Source organism: Mauremys reevesii, linkage group 25, assembly GCF_016161935.1.
Source record: "Mauremys reevesii isolate NIE-2019 linkage group 25, ASM1616193v1, whole genome shotgun sequence".
Lineage (NCBI taxonomy): Eukaryota > Metazoa > Chordata > Testudines > Geoemydidae > Mauremys > Mauremys reevesii.
In genome coordinates, this window is record NC_052647.1 from 4,331,787 (window position 1) to 4,355,808 (window position 24,022).

At 48.7% G+C, this 24,022-nt stretch overlaps 1 protein-coding gene across 5 annotated transcripts in view; it reads right to left on the minus strand.

Moving 5' to 3' along the window:
* Positions 1-22,856, minus strand: part of LOC120390917 — a 47,361-nt gene extending 24,505 nt beyond the window's left edge. For 4 of the 5 annotated variants that reach the window (XM_039513982.1, XM_039513981.1, XM_039513977.1 and 1 more), the window contains exons 1-8: positions 22,513-22,676; positions 20,573-20,638; positions 15,737-16,966; positions 14,204-14,280; positions 13,583-13,672; positions 12,865-13,048; positions 11,773-11,892; positions 7,117-7,316 (exon numbers count right to left, since the gene is read on the minus strand). In XM_039513982.1, the coding sequence (XP_039369916.1) occupies positions 7,117-7,316; positions 11,773-11,892; positions 12,865-13,048; positions 13,583-13,672; positions 14,204-14,280; positions 15,737-16,966; positions 20,573-20,638; positions 22,513-22,543 (1,998 nt within the window). In that variant the 5' untranslated portion in view covers positions 22,544-22,676. Of the gene's footprint in view, positions 1-7,116; positions 7,317-11,772; positions 11,893-12,864; positions 13,049-13,582; positions 13,673-14,203; positions 14,281-15,736; positions 16,967-20,572; positions 20,639-22,512; positions 22,677-22,771 lie in introns of those variants that run through there. The other variant, XM_039513978.1, reaches the window with a different exon arrangement.
* Positions 22,857-24,022: the final 1,166 nt, after the last annotated feature.

Sequence of the window (24,022 nt, forward strand, 5' to 3'; positions counted from 1 at the left end):
ATATGTTGTAAAGCAAGGACGTTTGTCAGGCATTGGGTGTATGCCTAGTATACGCAGTGTCGCTTGGGAGGCCTTCACGTCATCTGGTGGACGTCATCTGTTTGAGACGAGAATAGTTTATTCCTATTGAAGGGAGGTCCTCTTTTTTTAGCTGTAGTTCTTTTGGAATTCCTGAAGCCTGCAACCATGATGTTCTTCTCAGAACCACAGCTGTTGCGGTTGTTCGGGCAGCTGTGTCCACTACATCCATTGAGGCTTGCAGCACTATGTGGGCTATTAACTGACCCTCATTGATAATGGCATTGAGTTGAGGATGTTTATGCTCGGGGAGGTCTTCCATGAGCGCCTGTATTTTACTATAGTTAGAGTAGTCGTAATTTGCTAGTAGAGCAGAATAGTTGGCAACTCTAAGCAGAAGGGTAGCTGACAAGTAAACTTTCTGCCCAAAGAGGTCCAGTCTCTTGTGTATCTTTATCTTGGAGTGGAAATGAGGCAGTTTACTTTGCTGATTAGCAGCCTCTACTACCAGAGAACAGGCTTGAGGGTGTGAAAAAAAAAATCCCATGTCTTTGTCTAGAATGAAGTATTTTCTGTCAGCCCTTTTGTTGGTGGGTGGTGCCAATGCCGGTATTTGCCATATTACCTCTGCAGGCTCCATTATAGCCTCATCCATGGGGAGGACAATCTTGGTTGATGATGCCGGTTGTAATATTTTTAACAACTTATGTTGTTTCTGCTGCACCTCATGTAAGGCAATTTCTTGGCTGTTTGCTACTCTTTTGAAGAGCTCTTGGAACTGTTTCAGGTCATCTGATGTCGTAGGGGTAGACAGTGTCACCGCTTCGTCTGGTGCAGAAGATGAGTGTAGGGGAGGTGGTGAATCATCCAGGTCTGCCTGAGATAGTATCTTCTCCTCTTCTATCTCTGTCTCAGGGGGGTCAGAGGTTTCTTGGTGTGGTAACGATGGGTGAACTCTGGAACCTCTTGTTCCTGGGGAAGGGGGATCAGAATAGGGGTTCTGGTATGTGGGCCAAGGATCCCATTATGGCAATTGAACGGGGTAAGGTGGTAATGGGTAAGGCCAGTGCTGTGCATACCGGGGATGTGAATGCTCAGCAGGATGAGGCTTAGGCTTCACAGCATTCCATGTAGGTCTCACCTGTGATGGGGATGAACATTGAGAGGAGAAGCCATTGTCCTTCACCTCTCCTTCCTCGCCTCTATGCATGCAGAGTGGTGCAGGAGATGAAGGATGGTATCGTGCTATGTAGCTCAGAGAGTGTTCGGTGCTGAGCAGTGGTGACTGCAGTGCCGAAGAAACTGCTATGTCAGCAGGACACAGGAGTTGTGCTGGTCCTGCCTTGGGGTTGCGGTCGACCGTTGAAGTGCTGACTGGTGCTGGATTCAGCTTGTTAGGTGGCAGCAAGTCTTGGGTCAGTGCCGGTGGCTGCAGCATTGACCATGATGCTGCTCCCTGTGCCGTGCTCTGCACTGAGGTAATTGGTGCCATGGAGGAGACTTGATGTCTCAACTCCGGTGCTATGCTTTGGGGCTCAGCAGGAGTCCTCTGAGGGACAGTGCCAGAGGAGCCCAGTGGCTCGTAAGTGCTCACTCTGGATGAGTGGAGCACTGAGGGTAAAGACCTCGCTGGGGAAGCTCTCTTTTTCTGAGAGACCCTTGCTGGAGAGATTGAGGCTTGCTTCCTGACAGTTGTGGAAGTCAGAGCCTTATCAGAGCTCAGGGATCTCGGTTTATGAGATTCCCCGAAGGACAACTCTTTCGGAGGTAGGAGGCATTTCTTCAGCAGAAGTATTTTCAAGTGGAGATCCCTGTCACATCTTGCCCTTGTTTTTAAGCTGATGCAATGTGCGCATTTCTAGGAGATATGAGATATGAGTTTCTCCCAGACAGCAAATGCAGGATGTGTGGCCGGCATCGGTTCATGGCAGGAGTCACACTTTCTAAATCCTGATGAACCCAGCATGACTGCAGTTAAGCCTCTCCTGCCTCTCAAGAGATCGGGGTGGGTTTAATTGTAATGGTAAACTGTAGAAACTGTTCCCAAATGGGGAGTTAAGGAGAGAATAAGAGTATGTCTACACTATGAAATTAGGTCAAATTTATAGAAGTCAGTTTTTCATAAATCGTTTTTATACAGTCTATTGTGTGTGTCCCCACAAAAAGTTATCTAAGTGCATTAAGTCAGTGGATTGCATCCACAGTACCGAGGCTAGCATCGACATCCGGAGCGCTGCACTGTGGGTAGCTATCCAATAGTTCCCACAGTCTCCGCCACCCATTGGAGTTCTGGGTTGAGATCCCAATGCCTGATGGGGCAAAATCAGTGTCGCAGATGATTCTGGGTACATGTCATCAGGCCGCCACTCCCTCCCTCTCTCCCTCCCTCCCTCCATGAAAGCAACAGAAGACAATAATTTTGTGCCTTTTTTCCTGGGTTACCTGTGCAGACACCATACCACGGCAAGCATAGAGCTCAGCTCACCGCCACCGTAAGTCTCCTGGGTGCTGGCAGATATGGGACTGAATTGCTACACAGCAGCAGTTCATTGCCTTTTGGCAGCAGACAGTGTGTTACAACTGGTAGCTGTTGTCATCGTATTCCTGGGTGCTCTTTTAACTGACCTCGGTGAGGTCAGTCAGGGGCACCTGGGCAGATATGGGAGTGACTCAGCCAGGTCATTCTCATCTTCTGCCAAGCACCCAGGAGATGACGATGGCTAGCAGTCGAACTGCACCATCTGCTGCCACTCTAAAGATGTAAAAGATAGATGGAGTGGATCAAAACAAGAAAAAGGCCCAATTTATTTTGTATTCATTTGCTTCCTCCCTCCCGCCATGAAATCAGTGGCCTGCTAAACCCAGGGTTTTGAGTTCAATCTTTGAGGGGGCCATTCTGTGTGACAGTTGTTTGTGTTTCTCCTTGATTCAAAGCCACCCCTTTGTGGACTTTAACTCCCTGTAAGCCATGTCATCAAGTCGCCCCTCCCTCCATCAGAGCAGACAATCGTTTTGCACCTTTTTTCAGTCCAGACGCCATAACACTGGGATCATGGAGCCTGCTCAGATCACCATGGCAATGATGAGCACTGTAAACACCATGCGCATTATCCTGTAGTATATGCAGAACCAGAACCTGCCAAAGCAAAACCAGGCGAGGAGGCGACGGCAGCGCAGTGACGAGAGTGATGAGGACATGGACATGGACATAGACTTCTCGCAAAATAAGGCCCCCGACAATGTGGACATCATGGTGTTAATGGGGCAGGTTCATGCTGTGGAACACTGATTCTGGGCCCAAGAAACAAGCACAGACTGGTGGGACTGCAGAGTGTTGCAGGTCTGGGATGATTCCCAGTAGCTGCGAAACTTTTGCATGTATAAGGGCACCTTCATAGAACTTTGTGACTTGCTTTCCCCTGCCCTGAAGCACCAGAATACCAAGATGAGAGCAGCTCTCACAGTTGAGAAGCAAGTGGCGATAGCCCTGTGGAAGCTTGCAACGCCAGACAGCTACCAGTCAGTCGGGAATCACTTTGGAGTGGGCAAATCTACTGTGGGGGCTGCTGTGATCTAAGTAGCCAATGCAATAAAAAAGCTGCTGCTATCAAGGGTGATTCTGGGAAATGTGCAGGTCATAGTGGATGGCTTTGCTGCAATGGGATTCATTCTTGGGAGTCTGTGTGAGGAGGCAGTGGAACTTGGGGAGGAGGGCTGTTGGTTACACAGGGGCTGTAGCAGTGGTCTTTGCTACTGGTGCCTTTCCTGCAGCTCAACCATACTCTGGAGCATATGAGTTTGATCTTCCAGCAGCCTGAGCATTGACTCTTGCCTTCTGTCAGCAAGCTGATGCCACCTATCATCTTCAGCTCATCACTTACACTCTTCAGCCCGCCACCTCTCCTTGTGTTCATATTGTGCTTTCCTGCACTCCGACGTTGTCTGCCTCCATGCATTCTGCTGTGCTCTGTCAGTGTGGGAGGACAGCAGGAGCTCAGAGAACATTTCATCCCAAGTGCATTTTTTTTTGCCTTCTAATCTTCAGTAGCCTCTGCGAAGGAGAAACATTTGTAGCTGGTGGAGGAAAAGGGAGAGTGGTAGTTAAAAAGACACATTTTAGAGAAAAATGGGTAGACTCTTTCACATTAAACCTTGCTGTTCACATTACACAGCACATGTGCTTTCATTACAAGGTCACATTTTGCCTCTTGTATTGAGGGCCTGCCGGTTTGGTGTGAGAGATCACTCATGCTTCACCCATCCCCACACCGAGTGGCTAACAGCGGGGAACATTTCTGTTCAGCCACAGCCAAACAGCCGAGCAGGAACAGGCACCTCTGAATGTTCCCCTAATAAAATCACCCTATTTCAACCAGGTGATCATGAATGATATCACTCTCCTGAGGATAACACAGTGAGATAAAGAACGGATGTTGTTTGAATGCCAGCAAACACCGGGACCATAGGCTGCCATGCTTTGTTATGCAATGATTCCCGATTATGTGCTACTGGCCTAGCGTGGTAAAATGTCCTACCATGGTGGACAGAATAAAGCCACCCTCCCCAGAAACCTTTTGCAAAGGCTTTGGGAGTACATCCAGGAGGATTTCCGCTCCATCCCCATACACGTTAACAGACTTTTCTAGCAGCACTGGCCATGAATGCCAGAGCAAATCAATCATTAAACACACTTGCTTTTAAACCATGTGTAATATTTACAAAGGTACACTCACCAGAGGTCCCTTCTCTGCCTTCAGGGTCCGGGAGCACGCTTCGGATGGGTCTGGGGGTTACTGGCTCCAGGTCCAAGGTGAAAAACATATCTTGGCTGTTGGGGAAACCGGTTTCTCTGCTTCCTTGCTGTGAGCTATCTTCAATCTCTTCATCATCATCTTCCTCGTCCCCAAAACCTGCTTCCATGTTGCGTGATTCTCCATTCATGGAGTCAAAGCACAGGGTTGGGGTACTGGTGGCTGCACCCCCTAGCATGTCATGCAGCTCATCATAGAAGCGGCATGTTTGGGGCTCTGATCCGGAGCAGCCATTTGCCTCTCTGTTTTTTTGGTAGGCTTGCCTCAGCTCCTTAATTTTCATGTGGCACTGCTGTGAGTCCCTGTTATGGCTTCTGTCCTTCATGCCCTTTGAGACTTTTTCTAATGTTTTGGCATTTCGTTTACTGGAACGGAGTTCAGCTAGCACAGATTCATCTCCCCATATGCAAGCAGATCCCATACCTCCCATTCGGTCCATGCTGGAGCTTTTTTGCGATCCGGGAACTCCATCATGGTCACCTCTGTTGATGAGATCTGCATTCACCTGCACCTTGCCATGCTGGCCAAACAGGAAATGAGATTCAAAAGTTCGCCGGCCTTTACCTGTCTACCTGGCCAGTGCATCTGAGTTGAGAGCGCAGTCCAGAGCGGTCACAATGGAGCACCCTGGGATAGCTCCCGGAGGCCAATACCATCTAATTGCATCCACACTACCCCAAATTCGACCCAGCAAGGCCGATTTCAGTGCTAATCCAGTGCTTGTCGGAGGTGGAGTAAAGAAATCGATTTAAAGAGCCCTTTAAGTTGAAAAAAGGGCTTCATCGTGTGGACGGGTCCAGGCTTAAATCGAGGTAACACTGCTAAATTCGACCTAAAATCTTAGTGTAGACCAGGTCTTAGTCTTCTTCTTTCTTCTCTTTTCCGATTTTTTTTAATATAATTTTATTTTATTTTTTGAAGAAAAACCTCTAAGAGGAACTAACAACACTATGTAACTATGTATAGACTAAAAAGAAGTTCCTATGTAAGTTGTAACTTTGATACTTTCTGGGGGAAAAAAACCAAAAAAACAAAGAGAGCACTGTCGCGGAGCTCCATCTGCAGCCAAGGACGGTTGAGAAGAAACTGAGGGAACGGAAGGGGGAGCGCGCTACAGGAGGTGCTAATGGCTGCATGAGACAACTCCTGTGCATGCCCTTCCCCTGACCAAGTACTGCTGTGACAAATCTCCAATCTCCGGCACAGGGACACACCAACACCTAGAGTGGAGCACCCAAAAGGACACCACTTGAAGAAGAACCTCCAGCTCCAATACCACAAACTCCCAATCCAAGAGCTAAAGCGGTAATTCCTTAACTCTCAGCACTGTAGGGTCTATGACACACGGTTGTACACTTCCAATTTGAGCCATTAAAAGACATTCACACCCCTGCCCACAAATACCCACAGGCACCCTAGCAAATTCATTACTTTATCAAAGAAGGCACCATCTCATGCTGTTTTCCTGAACTCTGCTATCTATAGGGCAGAGGTACCCAAACTGTGGGGTGCTCCCCCCTATGGGGGCACAAAGGAACCTTTGGAGGGAAGTGACAGCACCACCCAGCCCCTCCCCACCTGACCTCTGCTCTGATCCCACTGGTAGCCACATCTCTGACTTCCAGTCCCATGTCTGGCAGTGTCTCCAGCTTTAGCATAGCTCCACTCCCAGCCCCATCCCCTTGCAGCTCCATTCCTGGCCCAGGGCCCAGACTGGGGGCAGGGGTGGGGCTGGAAGCAGAGCAGCACCTGGCCAACGGCTGTGCTACTGGCCCCCACCGCAGCCCAGCTACTGTGCTACTCCCATCCCCAGCCTCATCCCCCTGCATTGGCTCTGGCCCAGCTCCTGGCCCCAGACCCACCCCCAGCTGTGGCCCCAGCCTTAGCCCCTTACCCTGGTTCATGTCCTTCCCCATCGCCATGAGTCGCGGCCCACTCCCAGCCCCAGCTCAGAGGGAGGGATGTGGATGGAGGGGGCCGGATCCTCAAAAGTTTGGGGACCACTGCTATTGGGAGTTGCTTTCCAGTTATTCCTGCTCTAAGGAGTGAGCCAGGGACAGTTGTTACAGGATGAATCATAACCCAATTAGGCCTGGTGTGAACCCTATGTAACGTCCTCCACCAAAACAGCCCCCGTGTCAGGACTGAAGAATCTCCCTCTCTTTCTCAGATAACTGTTTCTCAGTCCAGAAAGGCAACAGAACTCAAATGCCCTGCACGAGATGCACCTTTTAACTGACCAGATGGAGCCCCGGACACAGAGCAAAGTAAAAGGATCGACACTCACCTGTCTATGGCGCAGGGTGAAGTTCACAGGTTTGGAGATGTTCATGAGCCTCCCATTGCCAACAGCCCCACTCACCACCCTGGAATTCAGGTGAAAATTCCTCAATTTCTCATCAGCCGTTAGATCTCCCTCGTCGAGAAATCTCTTGTTAATGATGGAGTCCAGGGTGGAGTAAGAAATAAAAGCAACAGCCCAGGAATCTGAAAACACAAAATGATGCCTCATCATAGAGACAGGGACACTGAGACAAAGAAAGAGCAAGCCAGGTGCCAAAGGTCACAGCGAGTCTGGGGCAGAGCTGGGAATGATACTGCCAAGAATGACCTTGAGCGTATCACTGCAGACTATGTGGCTCTGGGAAGAAGGATAAAGGAGTTTGAGGCGCAAGTGGTGTTCTCATCTATCCTCCCTGTGGCAGGAAAAGGCCAGGGTAGAGACCGTCGAATCGTGGAAATCAACGAATGGCTACGCAGATGGTGTTGGAGAGAAGGGTTTGGATTCTTTGACAATGGGATGGTCTTCCAAGAAGAAGGATTGCTAGGCAGAGACGGGCTCCACCTCACGAAGAGAGGGAAGAGCATCTTTGCAAGCAGGCTGGCTAACCTAGTGAGGAGGGCTTTAAACTAGGTTCACCGGGGGAAGGAGACCAAAGCCCCGAGGTAAGTGGGGAAGTGGGATACCGGGAGGAAGCACAAGCAGGAGACTGCAAGAGGGGAGGACTCCTGTCTCAGACCGAAAAAGCGGGACAATCAGCGGGTTATCTTAAGTGCCTATACACAAATGCAAGAAGCCTGGGGAACAAGCAGGGAGAACTAGAAGTCCTGGCACAGTCAGGGAATTATGATGTAATTGGAATAACAGAGACTTGGTGGGATAACTCACATGATTGGAGTACTGTCATGGATGGATATAAACTGTTCAGGAAGGACAGGCAGGGCAGAAAAGGTGGGGGAGTTGCATTGTATGTAAGAGAGCAGTATGACTGCTCAGAGCTCCAGTATGAAACTGCAGAAAAACCTGAGTGTCTCTGGATTAAATTTAGAAGTATGAACAACAAGGGTAATGTCGTGGTGGGAGTCTGCTACAGACCACCGGACCAGGGGGATGAGGTGGACGAGGCTTTCTTCCAGCAACTAACAGAAGTTGCTAGATCACAGGCCCTGGTTCTCATGGGTGACTTTAATCACCCCGATATCTGCTGGGAGAGCAATACCGCAGTGCACAGACAATCTAGGAAGTTTCTGGAAAGTGTAGGGGACAATTTCCTGGTGCAAGTGCTGGAGGAACCAACTAGGGGAAAAGCTCTTCTTGACCTGCTGCTCACAAACAGGGAAGAAATAGTAGAGGAAGCAATAGTGGATCCCCCTTGTCCACATGTTTGTTGACCCCTTCAAAGAACTCTAATAGATTAGTAAGACACGGGGGGAGAAATAGTAGAGGAAGCAATAGTGGATGGGAACCTGGGAGGCAGTGACCATGAGATGGTCGAGTTCAGGATCCTGATACAAGGAAGAAAGGAGAGCAGTAGAACAGAGACCCTGGACTTCAGAAAAGCAGACCGACTCCCTCAGGGAACTGATGGGCAAGGTCCCCTGGGAGAATAACATGACGGGGAAAGGAGTCGAGGAAAGCTTGCTGTATTTTAAAGAATCCTTATTGAGGTTGCAGGAACAAACCATCCCGATGTGTAGGAAGAAAAGTAAATATGGCAGGCGACCAGCTTGGCTTAACAGTGAAATCCTTGCTCGTCTTAAACACAAAAAACCAGCTTACAAGAAGTGGAAGATTGGACAAATGACCAGGGAGGAGTATAAAAGTATTGCTCAGGCATGCAGGAGTGAAATTAGGAAGGCCAAATCACACTTGGAGTTGCAGCTAGCTGGAGATGTTAGGAGTAACAAGAAGGGTTTCTTCAGGTATGTTAGCAACAAGAAGAAAGTCAAGGAAAGTGTGGGCCCCTTGCTGAATGAGGGAGGGAACCTAGTGACAGAGGATGTGGAGAAAGCTAGTGTACTCAATGCTTTTTTTGCCTCTGTCTTCACAGACAAGGTCAGCTCCCAGACAGCTGCACTCTGCAGCACGGTATGGGGAGGAGGTGACCAGCTCTCTGTGGAGAAAGAAGTAGTTCGGGACTATTTAGAAAAGCTGGACGAGCACAAGTCCATGGGGCCGGATACGCTGCATCCAAGGGTGCTAAAGGAGTTGGCTGATGAGATTGCAGAGCCATTGGCCATTATCTTTGAAAAATCATGGCGATCGGGGGAGGTCCCGGATGACTGGAAAAAAGCTAATGTAGTGCCCATCTTTAAAAAAGGGAAGAAGGAAGATCCAGGGAACTACAGGCCAGTCAGTCTCACCTCAGTCCCTGGAAAAATCATGGAACAGGTCCTCAAGGAATCAATCCTGAACCACGTAAAGGAGGGGAAAGTGATCAAGAACAGTCAGCATGGATTCACCAAGGGCAAGTCATGCCTGACTAACCTAATTGCCTTCTATGACAAGATAACTGGCTCTGTGGATGAGGGGAAAACAATGGATGTACTATTTCTGGACTTTAGCAAAGCTTTTGATACAGTCTCCCACAGTATTCTTGCCAGCAAGTTAAAGAAGTATGGGCTGAATGAATGGACGGTAAGGTGGATAGAAAACTGGCTAGATGGTCGGGCTCAACGGGTAGTGATCAATGGTTCCATGTCTAGTTGGCAGCCGGTATCAAGTGGAGTGCCCCAAGGGTCGGTGCTGGGGCCGGTATTATTCAATATCTTCATTAACGATCTGGAGGATGGTGTGGACTGCACCCTTAGCAAGTTTGCAGATGACACTAAACTGGGAGGAGTGGTTGATACGCTGGAGGGTAGGGATAGGATACAGAGGGACCTAGACAAATTAGAGGATTGGGCCAAAAGAAATATGATGAGGTTCAACAAGGACAAGTGCAGAGTCCTGCACTTAGGACGGAAGAATCCCATGCACTGCTACAGACTAGGGACTGAATGGCTGGGCAGCAGTTCTGCAGAAAAGGACCTAGGGGTTACGGTGGACGAAAAGCTGAATATGAGTCAACAGTGTGCCCTTGTTGCCAAGAAGGCTAATGGCATTTTGGGTTGTATAAGTAGGGGCACTTCCAGCAGATCGAGGGATGTGATCATTCCCCTCTATTCAGCACTGGTGAGGCCTCATTTGGAGTACTGTGTCCAGTTTTGGGCCCCACAGTACAAGAAGGATGTGGATAAATTGGAGAGAGTCCAGCGGAGGGCAACAAAAATGATTAGGGGGCTGGAGCACATGACTTATGAGGAGAGGCTGAGGGAACTGGGATTGTTTAGCCTGCAGAAGAGAAGAATGAGGGGGGATTTGATAGCTGCTTTCAACTACCTGAAAGGGGGTTCCAAAGAGGATGGATCTAGACTGTTCTCAGTGGTAGAAGATGACAGAACAAGGAGTAATGGTCTCAAGTTGCAGAGGGGGAGGTTTAGGTTGGATATTAGGAAAAACTTTTTCACTAGTAGGGTGGTGAAGAACTGGAATGGGTTACCTAGGGAGGTAGTGGAATCTCCTTCCTTAGAGGTTTTTAAGGCCAGGCTTGACAAAGCCCTGGCTGGGATGATTTAGTTGGGTTTGGTTCTGCTTTGAGCAGGGGGCTGGACTAGATGACCTCCTGAGGTCCCTTCCAACCCTGAGATTCTACGATTCTATGATTCTATGATTAACAGAACCCATGAGCCCTGGCTAGCAGTTTGAGCTTTAACCACTAGAATATGTTTCCTCCTCCCTCTTCTTCCACAGAAGTGCTTCTGTGTTGGAAACATTCGTGTGCACTATGGGAGTGTGATTCCTAAAGTGCACTAACATACATTAAAGCACACTAGGGAACCTTTAGTGCACACAAGTAGGGTCTATGCAGACCACTTAATGCACAGTATGTTAGTGCTCTTTAGAAATCATACTCCCACACTGCACATTATCCAGCCAGGTAGACAGTCCCAGGTGAAAGGCACTGAGGTGAAGCCATAGTTTTTCTTGGTTAGGAGAGGCAGAGGGGATGGTTAGTGTTTTCCCTGGTGATAAAGAATTAAGAACCAGTCCCAGTTAGGTCCTACTGGCCTGAAAATTGGAAAATATCATCCTGGTTCCATTCCAGGAAGTCACACATGTCAACCTGGGCTCATCATCAGGACATCATGTGTTGGGCCAATGGATCTCTGATCTTTTCTTTCTCTGGACCAATTCATATGCCCATCAAAGCTTCTCTCTACTCCATGTTTCCCCCCACCACTGCTTGGTTTTTATGCTGCAGGACAACCAGGAATGAAGGGCTTTGCAGACCTCAACAGCCTGAGAAACCACTGACTCAACCAACAAGGTCATAGAATATTAGGGTTGGAAGGGACTCAGAAGGTATCTAGTCCAACCCCCTACTCAAAGGGGGACTAATCCCCAGATTTTTACCCCAGTTCCCCAAATGCCCCCCTTGAGGGTTGAACTCACAACCCAGGGTTTAGCAGGCCAATGCTCAAACCACTGAGCTATTCCTCCACACTAATGTCAAGATAACAGAGGCAAGTGAACCAGCCTGGGACGAGGGGAAAGGGAGAACTAGGGATGGGGTTTGGTGTCTAGTTAAAGGGGCAAGTGCCTGGGAAGCCAGGATGGTACCTTCTGTCGCTGCTCTGGTGACCGTATCGCAGTGAATGTCCATTGTCTCCTCCTGAGCTCTCAGCGTGAAGACCTCATCACAGGGACCTGCAGCCGGGACAATGAGGAGCGTCTCGATAGCTGGGGAGGGAAATGGCAAAGCCTCTTGCTGCAAGGGCAAGGCAGGTTTGGAGCTCCACTCTCTCTGAATCCCACCAGCCCCTCCCCCTTTCTCCTCACCTCCATTTTTCTGTGTTTCCCTGAGCCCCTCTGGCTGACCTCCTATGATCCATCGTCCCTGTGTCCCCATGAAGATGTCACTGTGCCAAGAGGCAGAAGGCAACTTCTCCCTGCTGCCCCACTTCTGTGCTTTAGCAGGGGAAGCAGCAAGAGGGGTATTGCTGGGGCAGGGAGTGAAAGGAGGACGCAATGGCAGCTGCCTGTGGTGACAGGAGATTGGCATCGCTTTTAACACCCTCTCAGGCAGCTGCCATTGCTGCAAGCCCCAGGGCTGGGTTTATGGGTGGCGAGGGGCACAGGCCGGGGAAGGCTGTGCCTCCCCAAACAGCCTGGCGTGGACCTGCTAATGCTCCATCCCCAGGTCCTCTCCTGCCTGCTTCCAGTTCCCTTCCACTCTTCCGTGGCTGAGGGGCTGGGGAAGGCAGGCTGGGGCTGGTGTTCACAAGGCCCAGGGCTGGGGGTGTTGGTGCCAGGCATTGCCACGTCATGCTTCCTGCCGATCTGCCTGGCACTGGAGATGGGGACGCTCCGGCTGCCAGGCATTCCACGGCTGGGGGTGCTCCCACTGCGCTGTCCACCTGGCGCACCAGGGCTGGGCTAGCATGGGGATGGGGGTGGGTTCCTCTGGTCTCCAGTGGAAGAGAGGGAGTAGAAGGGGAGGGGCAGGGTCTTGGGCAGAGAGGGAGGGGCCGAGGGCTCGTCTCTCTCAATAGTTAGCCTCTCTCAATGGCTTGTTCACCTGCTGCCCATGGCTGGGTTATAAACCCCGAGAGAGGGGCATCGAGGCTCCAGTGGTGTTCTGTATTAAAAAGAGGATAAGCCCCTATCTCACAGCTGCCACCAGGCGATGTGGGAGCCTCCCATCCTCCTCACCCATAGACTCTGTTGTCACGGTCTTGGTTGTATTCTCTGGAGACTTCAAAGCAGCCGTCAGTGCAGCCAATTCCACACTCTGCAGGAGGAACGTCACGGCAGACGCCACCTCCCTCTTGATCTCCTTCCCACCAGCACTGAGGATGGAGCTATTCAGCAAGGGACCAAACCGGCGATCAACTTCCTGGGATTGGGAAAGGAAACACCCTGAGAAGGAGGGAGGATTTCAGTGGTTCATGAGACACATTCTTCAGACTCCCAGGGGAACAATGACCCTCTTAGGGACATACGGGTTCATAGTGACCTTCCCCACTCCACAGGACTGCAGCATTCTCAAAGAGGGAGCCCTTTACGGAGCGAGTGAGGCTACTGAGGCTTGCTCAGGACTCCCCAGTAAGCTGAAGCCAGGGTCGGGCTAATACCCTGTGTCATTCCCTCCTCATCCCCGGTCCCTTCAGTGTAGGTGGCAGAGAACATTGCAGCAAACCAGCAGGCATCTAGGTCCTCTCTGTGTTGCTCCCAGAAGCAATTTGGATCTTCCTAGGACCATTAGGGACAGAACCCAGATCCCCTGCCACTTCAGCTAGAGAGCATGCACATGCGCACACACCCCTGTTCTGAAGAGCAGCCACAATTCCCCCCAAAGTGAGACTGCTATTCCTGTGCTCAGGGCATTTGCCCATAGAGCACCCACACCCATAGGGGCAGAACCTCTGACCTGCAGCGATACTGCTCTGTCCTCTGCACACATGGTCTCCAAATTCACCAAGGTTGAATTCACAAAGGAGCAAAATTCACTGTTGCTGCCCTGCAGAGCAAACAGAGGAAATGGGTTATTTCAGCAAGCATGGAAACGCCACCAAAATTAAGGTTAATGGTTCCACAGAGTGATCTTGCTTTGACCTATGGCTGGCTGGCCGTCCCACTGGAATGTGTACAGATTAAGACTTGTTAAGACTAGGTATTGACGCTTTCATGCATACTAATGTATTTCTCCTACCCCTCCGCACAGGGATTTTGTAAGGATTATTATCCTCTTACAAATGGCTGAGCAAATTGCCCAAAGTCACACAGTGAGTCTGGGGCAGAGATGGGAACTGAACTCTGACTTCCTGTATCTCTGGCTGGTGCCTTAACTGCAGAACTCTGATGTACAGTGAGGGCATCACACACCTAAGTATAATACGGTTGAGTTTTCAAAAGCACTTTCTGTTGGACTGATTCTGCTCCCACTGAAGTCAGTGGTAAATGCTGGATAAGCTGAGAATCCTCAGGCTCAAAGTTGTCTGTGTACTCTTTGTGAAAATCATCAAAGCCCAAATAAACCCCTTCGACATACCTGCAGAAAGACACCTTTGCACATCTCCAACTGCTCTTTCATCTGTGGAGTCTCAATCTGGCATTTAAAGGTAACATCTAGCAACAGAAAGAGAGGCAGGACAATTACATCAGGTCAACATCTGCAGGGCTCAGGTTTCTTGTGATCTGAGAAATCTTTAAAGGGCCCTGACTTTCAAAAGTGCTGAGCACTCCACCTCTGAAAATCAGGCCCCTTAAAGGTCTCAGGTTAGGCAACAAAAGGGTCGTCTTTTCTTCCTACCAGAATAAAAAGTAGATGATCTACTGAAACCCTCTCACACCCCTGAGAGACATAGTTAAGGCATCCTAAGCCCAGTGTTGACACGACTAGGTTAACAGAAGAATTCTTCCGTCAACCTAGATACCACCTCTTGGTGGAGTGGATTAAGTACAGTGATAGAAAAACCCCTTCCATCGCTGTACCAAGAGTCTACATTACAGTGCTACAGAGGCACAGCTGCAGCGCCATAGTTGTGCTGCTGCAGCTTCTGTAGTATGGACATAGCCTGAGTAACTGTGGCTAGTGGTGGCCTAGAATGGCATGTTGGGCCAAATTCTCAGCTGGTGTAACTCAATGGAGCCCCATCAAAATCATAAGAACATAAGAACAGCTATACCGGGTCATACCAAAGGTCCATCTAGCCCAGTATCTGTCTACCGACAGTGGCCAATGCCAGGTGCCCCAGAGGGAGTGAACCTAACAGGCAATGATCAAGTGATCTCTCTCCTGACGTCCATCTCAAACCTCTGACAAACAAAGGCTAGGGACACCATTCCTTACCCATCCTGTCTAATAGCTATTTATGGACTTAACCACCATGAATTTATCCAGTTCTCTTTTAAACACTGTTATAGTCCTAGCCTTCATAACCTCCTCAGGTAAGGAGTTCCACAAGTTGACTGTGCGCTGTGTGAAGAATAACTTCCTTTTATTTGTTTTAAACCTGCTGCCTATTAATTTAATTTAATGACCCCTAGTTCTTGTATTATGGGAATAAGTAAATAACTTTTCCTTATCCACTTTCTCCACATCACTCATGATTTTATATACCTCTATCATATCCCCCCTTATTCTCCTCTTTTCCAAGCTGAAGTCATAGCCTCTTTTATCTTTCCTCATATGGTACCCTCTCCAAACCCCTAATCATTTTAGTTGCTCTTTTCTGAACCTTTTCTAGTGCTAGAATATCTTTTTTGAGGTGAGGAGACCACATCTGTACACAGTATTCGAGATGTGGGCGTACCATGGATTTATATAAGGGCATAATATATTCTCAGTCTTATTCTCTATCCCCTTTTTAATTATTCCTAACATCCTGTTTGCTTTTTTGACCGCCTCTGCACACTGCGTGGACATCTTCAGAGAACTATCCACGATAACTCCAAGATCTTTTTCCTGACTCGTTGTAGCTAAATTAGCCCCCATCACATTGTAAATCAACAGACTTTACACCAGGCCCATGGTTGCCTCCCTAGTTGTGATTAAAATAGATTTAAAACCCATGCTACTCACTCTTCCTGCAGAATCCCGGAATCCCATAGCTGTCCATGGCGGCAGTGCCAACACTCAGGAGCGCAAATGGAGAGCTGGGATGTTCCACAGCATGGGAGCTCATGGCAGGTTCAAGCAGACGCATGCCCCAAACGAACTCAGTGCCAGCGACTCGGTTCCACACCACATCCCTTAGAGGCTGATTGTCTAGGATGATGGCACCAGTCTCTGCTGTATTGGCCACCATCAAGGCAAAGTTTTTGAAGCCCTTCTGGGAATTTATAAAATACATCGGGCAGTAACTGGCAACATCTGGAACATTCATCAGGAAGGCGTGGGAGGAATTAGGGACAGCTGCGCCCACGCTGTAGAACACCACCTGGATGCCCACATTAGCAGAGATGAAGACTGGGATCCAGGGCTTGACAGGACGCTGGAGTACACTGCCTCTGGCTAGAGGAACAGTCTCTGGCTTTTCCCCTCGTTGATACAACACAGTTGTGCTCTGGGAAGCAGTGATGTAGACCATTTCATCTACTATCTGCCAGGGTAAGGGAGGAATGATGTATTTTGTACCCCAGCTACAAACTGGTAGGAGCTGCTCAAAGACATGGTTACATTTTGTGTTATTACAAAAACACACCTTGCCAACCAAGACGGCCACTGGCTTTTCTGAGACAATCCTGGTGCCAGACAGATCTGCTATGCCTTGAAACTGGTAGCCTTGGAAAGCGAAGAGTGTAATATTCAGTGTGTTGCCGGTGGAGTAGACCCCTGTTTCGTAACGTAACTTGCCTTTCACATGGACCTCCACGAGGTTGTGGTCTTCGTACGTCATAACAGAGAACTCTGGGTAACTATCTAAGGATTGTGTAGAGGGAGTCACTATGTAGTGTTCATTTCCCAAGCTGGAGACAGGATACAGCACAGTGGTCTCAAGACTCACATGTTTGTTGCTGACAGACACTACTGAGATATCTTTGTCAGCCTTGACTAGGACCACTTTGGAGAACTTGGTAGTGCCCTTAATTCCAACTGACTCTGGTAGCCTGACCGGCACCATCTCTCCCCGATTTACCATAACCTTCTTCTCAAACTTTGCCCCATCACCCATGTAATTGGAGATGGAAACAGACACTGAAGTGAAGGCAAAGTAGCCACTAATTTGCACTTCAAATTGACTAGAGTTCCCACAGTCCTCCATGTAGGAGGTGATGAATTCTCTTCCCAAAGTCTCAGTCTGACATGTGCCTGCAAGGAAAAATAGCAGTTAAACATTGGAGGTGGAGAGAGATACTGGCAAAAGGTGGATAGAGTAAAAGGGACTGGATCAACTTTGTTCAGGCCAAAAATTAAGGCCCAGTAAAAAAGAAACGGTACTTGAAAATCTTAACGCAGCTAGAAATTTTCCCCATTATATTTTTACTCTAAATGAAAATAATTTTATCAATGGTAAACATTATTTTAAATAATGAACAAGCACAACTTAGATATCTTAGAACCCAACAAAGGCTTTGGAACCAAACACGACTTCGGGGAATGTTCCAATCTGGATCAGAACTCCATGATTGTCCCTGATCTCTATAATAGTTTAGAACCAGAATCCTGGATCCAAACACTCATGGAAACACAGAAAAACTTCAGATCCAGATGCACATTTAATTATTTGGTTTCAGCACTAAGAATAATTGTTTGCTCTTCCCTAGCACTCCTGTCTAAGCTCAAAATAAGGCACAGAGAGGGTTAGGAGCTTGTTCAAAGTAACCCCACAAATCAGCAGAAGAACTAAGAATAGAACCCTGGTTTCCTGACTCTCAGTCTCTTGTGCAATAACCATTAAAACCTACAACCCTTCCCAGCATTGGGAATAGAACCTTAGTCTGGTGTGTTGATAAGGGTAGGCGCCTTGGGCCTATTGGGCTGAGGTGATAATAAAACCCTTTTGTACTGTTACAACATTAAACACATAAGGGTGGTTTGGGGTCTTGTGTCAAGTTATCTCTGGCATCTTCTCCTGTTGCAACCACCACCATTAAATATGTATATACAGAAAGAAAGAGAGAGAGAGAGAGAGAGAGAGAGAACCTTTTATTAGACACACACAAGAAACAGATCAATAAAATTACAATTTATAAAGTTAAATAAAACTTTCATGTAGTAAGTTTCCTTTATTTCCCTTTTAGTTATATAGGGCCAGATCCTCAGCTAGTGTAAATCAGGGTAGCACCACTGACTACAACAGACCTTTGCCGATTTACAACAGATGAGGATTCTGCCCATTACCCACAGCTGACATCCCACTTGGCTCTTTATAGAGAGATCCAGAAACATCGTATCTCCCAATAAACATTTTGTCCTCACTCCCAGAGCTGCCCTGAGTGGAAAGAAAATTAAGTCCAAATGTAATACATCTTCTCAAATTTCCACAAGCTGAGAATCTGGCTGTCTAGCTTCAGGCACTTTAATACAATCAGTGAGGGGAGATATTCTGAAATGCTGGGCCTCCTTCTCCTGTCCCTTACACCATATGGCCACCATTGATTTCACTGCATTTCTCCTGATTTACACTGATGTATGTGAGATGAGAATCAGGCCCATCATTCTTAGGCTCAATGGGAGCTGGTGGCAGGGCTGGATTTAGGTGCAGGTGACCCTGGTAACCACCTGGGGTGCCAGGCTTGGGGGGTGCCAGGCTCAGGGTGCTGTTATTGTTGTTAGCATCAAAGGGGAAACCAAAATGTTTGAAGTAAAATGTTTCAGGTATTCTGCATGTGGACTCATTTTTCACTAGCCTCCTAGAATGTTCTGGACTTTTACAGGATCTCATGGAACCTTCCAGATTTTCTGAGAACTACATTTTCCTCCAGCCTCCTAGAATGTTGTCAGCCATGCCGTCGCTAGCATATATGGTACAGGGCATCACCTAGGGTTGGCAACTTTCTAACTGCACAAAACTGAACATCCTGTCCCCGAGGGGCCCCACTCACTCAAGTCCCCCTCCCTCCATCGCTCTCTCTCCCCCACCCTCACTCACTTTCACTGGGCTGGGGCAGGGGACTATGGTGTAGGAGAGAGTGAGGTCTCCAGTTGGGGGTGCAGGCTCTGGGGTGGGACTGGGGGTGAGAGGTTTGGGATGCAGGAGCAGCCTCAGGGCTGAGCCAGGGGGTTGGGGTCCAGGAGTTAATGCAGGCTCCAGCTGGGGTTGTAGGCTCACGTTGAGGCCTGGGATGAGGGGTTTGGGATGCAGGAGTGGGTTCCAGTTTGGGGCCAAGGGGTTGGAGTGGGTGAGGAGGCTCAGGGCTAAGGCAGGGCATTGGCGTGCGGGAGGGGAATGCGGAGTTTAGGCTCCAGGAGGGAATTTGAGTGCAGGAGGGGGTTCCTACCTGAGGCAGGGGGTTGGGATGTGGGTGAGCATGCGGGATCTGGGAGGGAATTCGGATGCAAAAGGGGGTTCTGACCTGGGGCAGGGGATTGGGATGCAGGTGAGGGTGTGGGGTCTGGAAGGGAGTTAGGGTACAGGAGAGGGTTCCAACCTGGGCCAGGGGGTTCAGGGTGAGGGCTCTGGCTGGGAGGCACTTACCTCAGGCAGTTCCCGTTTGTTGGCGCGGCAGGACTAAAGCAGGCTCCCTGCCTGCCCTGGCTCCACGCTGCTCCCGGAAGTGGCTGGCATTTTCGGCCCCTAGGAAGAGTCGCAGCCAGGTGGCTCTGCACGTTGTGCGCTGACCGCGCCCACAGACACCACCCCCACAGCTCCCATTGGCCACAGTTCCCAGCCAATGGGAGCTGAAGAGCTGGTGCAGGGAGCGGCGGCAGCACTCGGAGCTTTGCTGATCGCTGCTGTGCCTAGGGGACGGACATGCCGGCTGCTTCTGGGGAGCTGCGCAGATCCAGGGCAGGCAGGGAGCCTGCCTTAGCCCCACTGTGCCACCAACCAGACATTTTATATGCCCGGTCAGTGATGCTGTCCGGAGCTGTCAGGGTCCCTTTTCGACTGGGCGTTCTGGTAAAAAAACGAACGCCTGGCAACCCTAGTATCACCAGTTAGTCTTATGAGACAGGGATAAATCATGCATCAAATTCATGAAATGGTCTACAAAATAAATAAAAAATAAATAAAAAAAATCAGGTATTTAAAATTTTAACAAATAGAGTGAGGGGGTGTGTCATTTGGTCTAGGGCCAGCCCTGGCTGCCAGTCCTCAGCGCCTCTGAGGATTTAGCTCCATTTGTAGGATTTCCCAGTGCTTCTAGTTTCTACATGAAATTGATCATAATCCCAGTATTACAGAATTGCAAATGAAAATTAACAACTTCTTAAAGGGGAAGTTGCCAAAAAGACAGACCCAGAGTTACTGCTACTTCATTCTCCCTCGCTCCTTTCTGACAGACCTCCAGGTAATGCAGTCCAGTATAGGAAGTCTCCAGCTTTTCAGTGTGGCCTAGTGACCCTATTAAAAGACCCCCTCAGTGGGACATGGCAGCAGAAAGAGGTTCTTCTCCACCATGGGACCGAGTGTGAGCAGACTAAAACTAGAACACCCTGAGGAGTGACAGAGGGAGAAAGAGGGAGTGAATGACTAAACAAACACAGAGAAGGAGGAATTATCCCTGACACCCAATCTTTCCTCTTCTCAAAATTCTGGGTTTTCCCTTCAAGGCCTGTTTAGAACCTGAGCTGCACTTTGGACATTCCACTACTCCTAGTGACCGGATGCACTGAACCCCCACAGAGTCAGATAACGCTGCTGAGAGCTGCCAAGCCAATAGCAGCTTCATTGCAGACACTCTATGGGACTCACTAATTATGGACACAGAAACTTTACACAAGGCATTATGCTTCACTAACCGGAGAACTTACCAATTCTGTTTGTCCCCTGGTCACTCGCTGGTGGTAGAAACCAGAACAGTCCAAGGAGGAAAAACACTTGAGAGAAGATGAAAAAAACTTGTTTAAAATCTAAGATATGGCAACAACAACACAGGGAGAGATTACTAAATAAAGGAGTCTAAGCACCTGTGTCTGAGTCTGACCCTAATCTCAGTTACACTGGTGTAAATTTGGAATGACTCCATTGGTTTACTTTGATTGGGGTTACCCTGGATTTATCCTGGGACTTAGGACATCGGAATTAGGATCAGGGCACTGGACCTCATTGATGTGGGGAGAATGGAAGCTAGACACTGGATTTTTCCATTCTAGTCTCATCCTCTGATGCTCTGTAGGAGGCAGCTGGGAGGCTGGAGTCTGAGTGGCTTCTCAGTGGCCTGGGGCAGGGTGTCATGGATTCACAGGGTCTGGTCTATGCGGCAGCCTGTAATCAGTCCGTTTGGAGAGATCCCTGTAGGATGCTGGGCCCCAAGGAGCTACACAGTTCCACAGGGGCAGACCCGTGGCCTCCAAAACTAGGCCTTTGGGTGCCAGCAACGCCCGTCATTTTCCATGGCTCCCTGTAGTAAGTCCAGCAGAGCCAGACTCCAGTGGGAGGTTTGTTCTTTACTCCTTCAGGGAACAACACTTTCAGTGAGAATTTGCAGTAATGTCAGGCAGCCTTTTCAAAACGAGGTAAGAATGTATTAGTCATCTGGCCTACAGAATCTCACAGTCCTAACTTTAGCATAGAGAGGCACAGGTTAGGACATGGTCCATGCTGACCAATGCCAGGGCTCGCATGAGCCAGGCTGCTGTAGGAACAAACCATCTTGGCTCTCTCTCGCCATCTCTGTTCGTTTAGTTCCAAGTGTGTCTCCTGTGTCTCTGAAAGCTCAGCTCTAAATCCAGATGCCTGTCACCTTTCCTCTTTGTTCTCCTCAGGGCGTTTGGTTTGCTGCCCTGCAAGGGGCCAGAAAATCTCCTTTCTCTCAGATGTTGGTTGCTAGGAATGAATGTCCCTGCCACTGGGTTTTCCGTTGTCTCTTCCAGACCCTCCATTCACATGTGTAGATTTTCTTTACCTAGTTTGTTAATGACTCTGGTCTCCAACCAGACTGCTGAGTCAGATACCACATCACGTCCCTTTACGCTTAATGCACAGAAATGCAAAGACCAGACGGAAACTGAAGCATGCACAGGAATCATAAACCATTAGCAAAATTCACACAATTACCACACAGGGGTTTCTCCCTTTGCCCTTGTCATTTTGGGTTCTGTCAGATAGAACCTTCTCCCATCTGTTCCTCATGGGTCAGCAAGCCCAGTGCTAGCAAGGAAGCAAACACATGCCCTAGAGAGGGGCAAGATGCACAGTAAGTTTGCAGGAGAGCCTGTATCTTGCTAATCTCTTTAGCCAACAGTTGGTGCTGCAGCTGCTCTCTGCCCACCTGTGAAGCCGAACAGGTAACAGAATGTCCATCTACACCGCGCAGCAGACTGCAGCAGCAAGGCTCAGAACCCAGCTCGACACACTCGGGCTCATGCGACTGTGCTAAAAGTAGCTGTGTACACAGAGCATCTAAGTTGTGGCTTGGACGGGAGGTCAGGGTCTATGGAGGGGGATGGGCCTCGGCTGGTCCAAACCACAACTTAAAAGTGCTGTCTACACACCTATTTTTATCATGGTATCACAAGCCCGAGTCTGTAAAGCTGAGCTGAGCTGGTTTCTGCCACAGGCTGTATAGATGCACCCTGATAGGCCAGGGAACCTCCAAAGTACCTGAGGACAGAACCCTTCTAGCTTCCCCTCCCTGGTAACTCCAATAAGTTGCCAGCTGGCTACTCCCAGCTATTCAGAGGACAGCGGCTTGCCTGCCACACTCTCCCGTACATCATCGCTCTGTCATCACTAACTCGGTTCTACTTACTTGGAGGAAATCCGAAGCCTCGGTGTCCCATGGCTGCTCAGAAGACAAGCTCTGGGATTCTGACCCTTGTAGCTTCCTTAAAAACCAGAAACAAGATCAAAAGCAGAACCGACACACACTCAGTCACAGCATCTTCCTCTTTAATACCCTTATCTCTGGTGTCTTGAAACAGAGTCTTTTGGCCAAGTTCACCACATTGGAGTCAGTAACTGATCCCATGAAGGGGACGGGCCCCTTATTATTTATGATCTTCCCTCACCTCTGCAGTGTGCTGGGTGCCCTCACAGGGCAACAGGGAATCAGTCAGTCCTTATGCTGCAGTTTACACTCTCCTGGGAGATCTGACACACCAGGTGAGAGCTGTATATAATTGGTGCTGAAATAAGCTAAGTAAACAAGGGTTACAAAACTAAAATCTTATGGTTTCTTATCTGTAACACATGTGTCCACTTCCTGCCCAGCTCTTTCAGAGTCCCCCCCACTCCAACCACTCAAGTAGCCCACACTAGGACAATGCAGCTCTCTAGTTACTTTCACATAAGAGAATAAGATTCTACTACTGCTGCACACTAGAGAAGCGTATCCTTTAGCTAAAGGGCTACAAGGCTCAGGCTTTTAGTGCAGAAGATTCTAGGTATGATCCCTGCTGATGACCCACAGTGGACAAATAGCTAAATTCGCTCCACACTGCAGCCCAACAGCCACCTCTCTCTCTCTCTCTCTCTCTCTCTCACACACACACACATACACACACACCTCAGCAGGAGTGTTATTTCACATATACAGAATGGAAAATGAGTGCCTACAAAGGATGAATGACTGCCTTTTCTACAGAAAACGATCTGGGGGTTAGAGTGGATCACAAACAAAATTTTGAATCAACAATGTACTACTGTTGGGAAAAAAAAAACATAATTCTGGGATATATTAGCAGGAGTGTTGTAAGCAAGACATGAGAAGTAATTCTTCCACTCTACTCAACACTGATAATGCCTCAACTGAAGCAGTGTGTCCAATTCTGGGCACCAATTTTCGGGAAAGATGTGAACAAACTGGAGAAAGTCCAGAAGAGGGCAACAAAAATGATGAAAGTTCTAGAAAACATGAACTGTGAGAAAAGATTGAAAAAACTGGGGATGTCTAGTGTGGAGAAGACCGGGGTGGGGGGGAAGAATGGGAAGGAGACACACATGATAACAGTCCTCAAGTACATAAAGAGGAGGGTGATAAATTGTTCTTCTTAACTACTAAGGACAGGACAAGAAGCAATAGGCTTAAATTGCAGCAAGGTAGTTTTAGGTTGAACATTAGGAAAAGCTTCCTAACTGTAAGGTTAGTTAAGCACTGGAACTAATTACCTAGGGAGCTGTGGGATCTCCATCACTGGATGTTTTTAAGAAGAGGCTAGACAAACACCTGTCAGGTTGGCCTAGATAGTATTTAGTCCTACCTTAGTTCAGGGGACTGGACTAGAAGATCTCTCGAGGTCCCTTCAAGTCCTACATTTCTA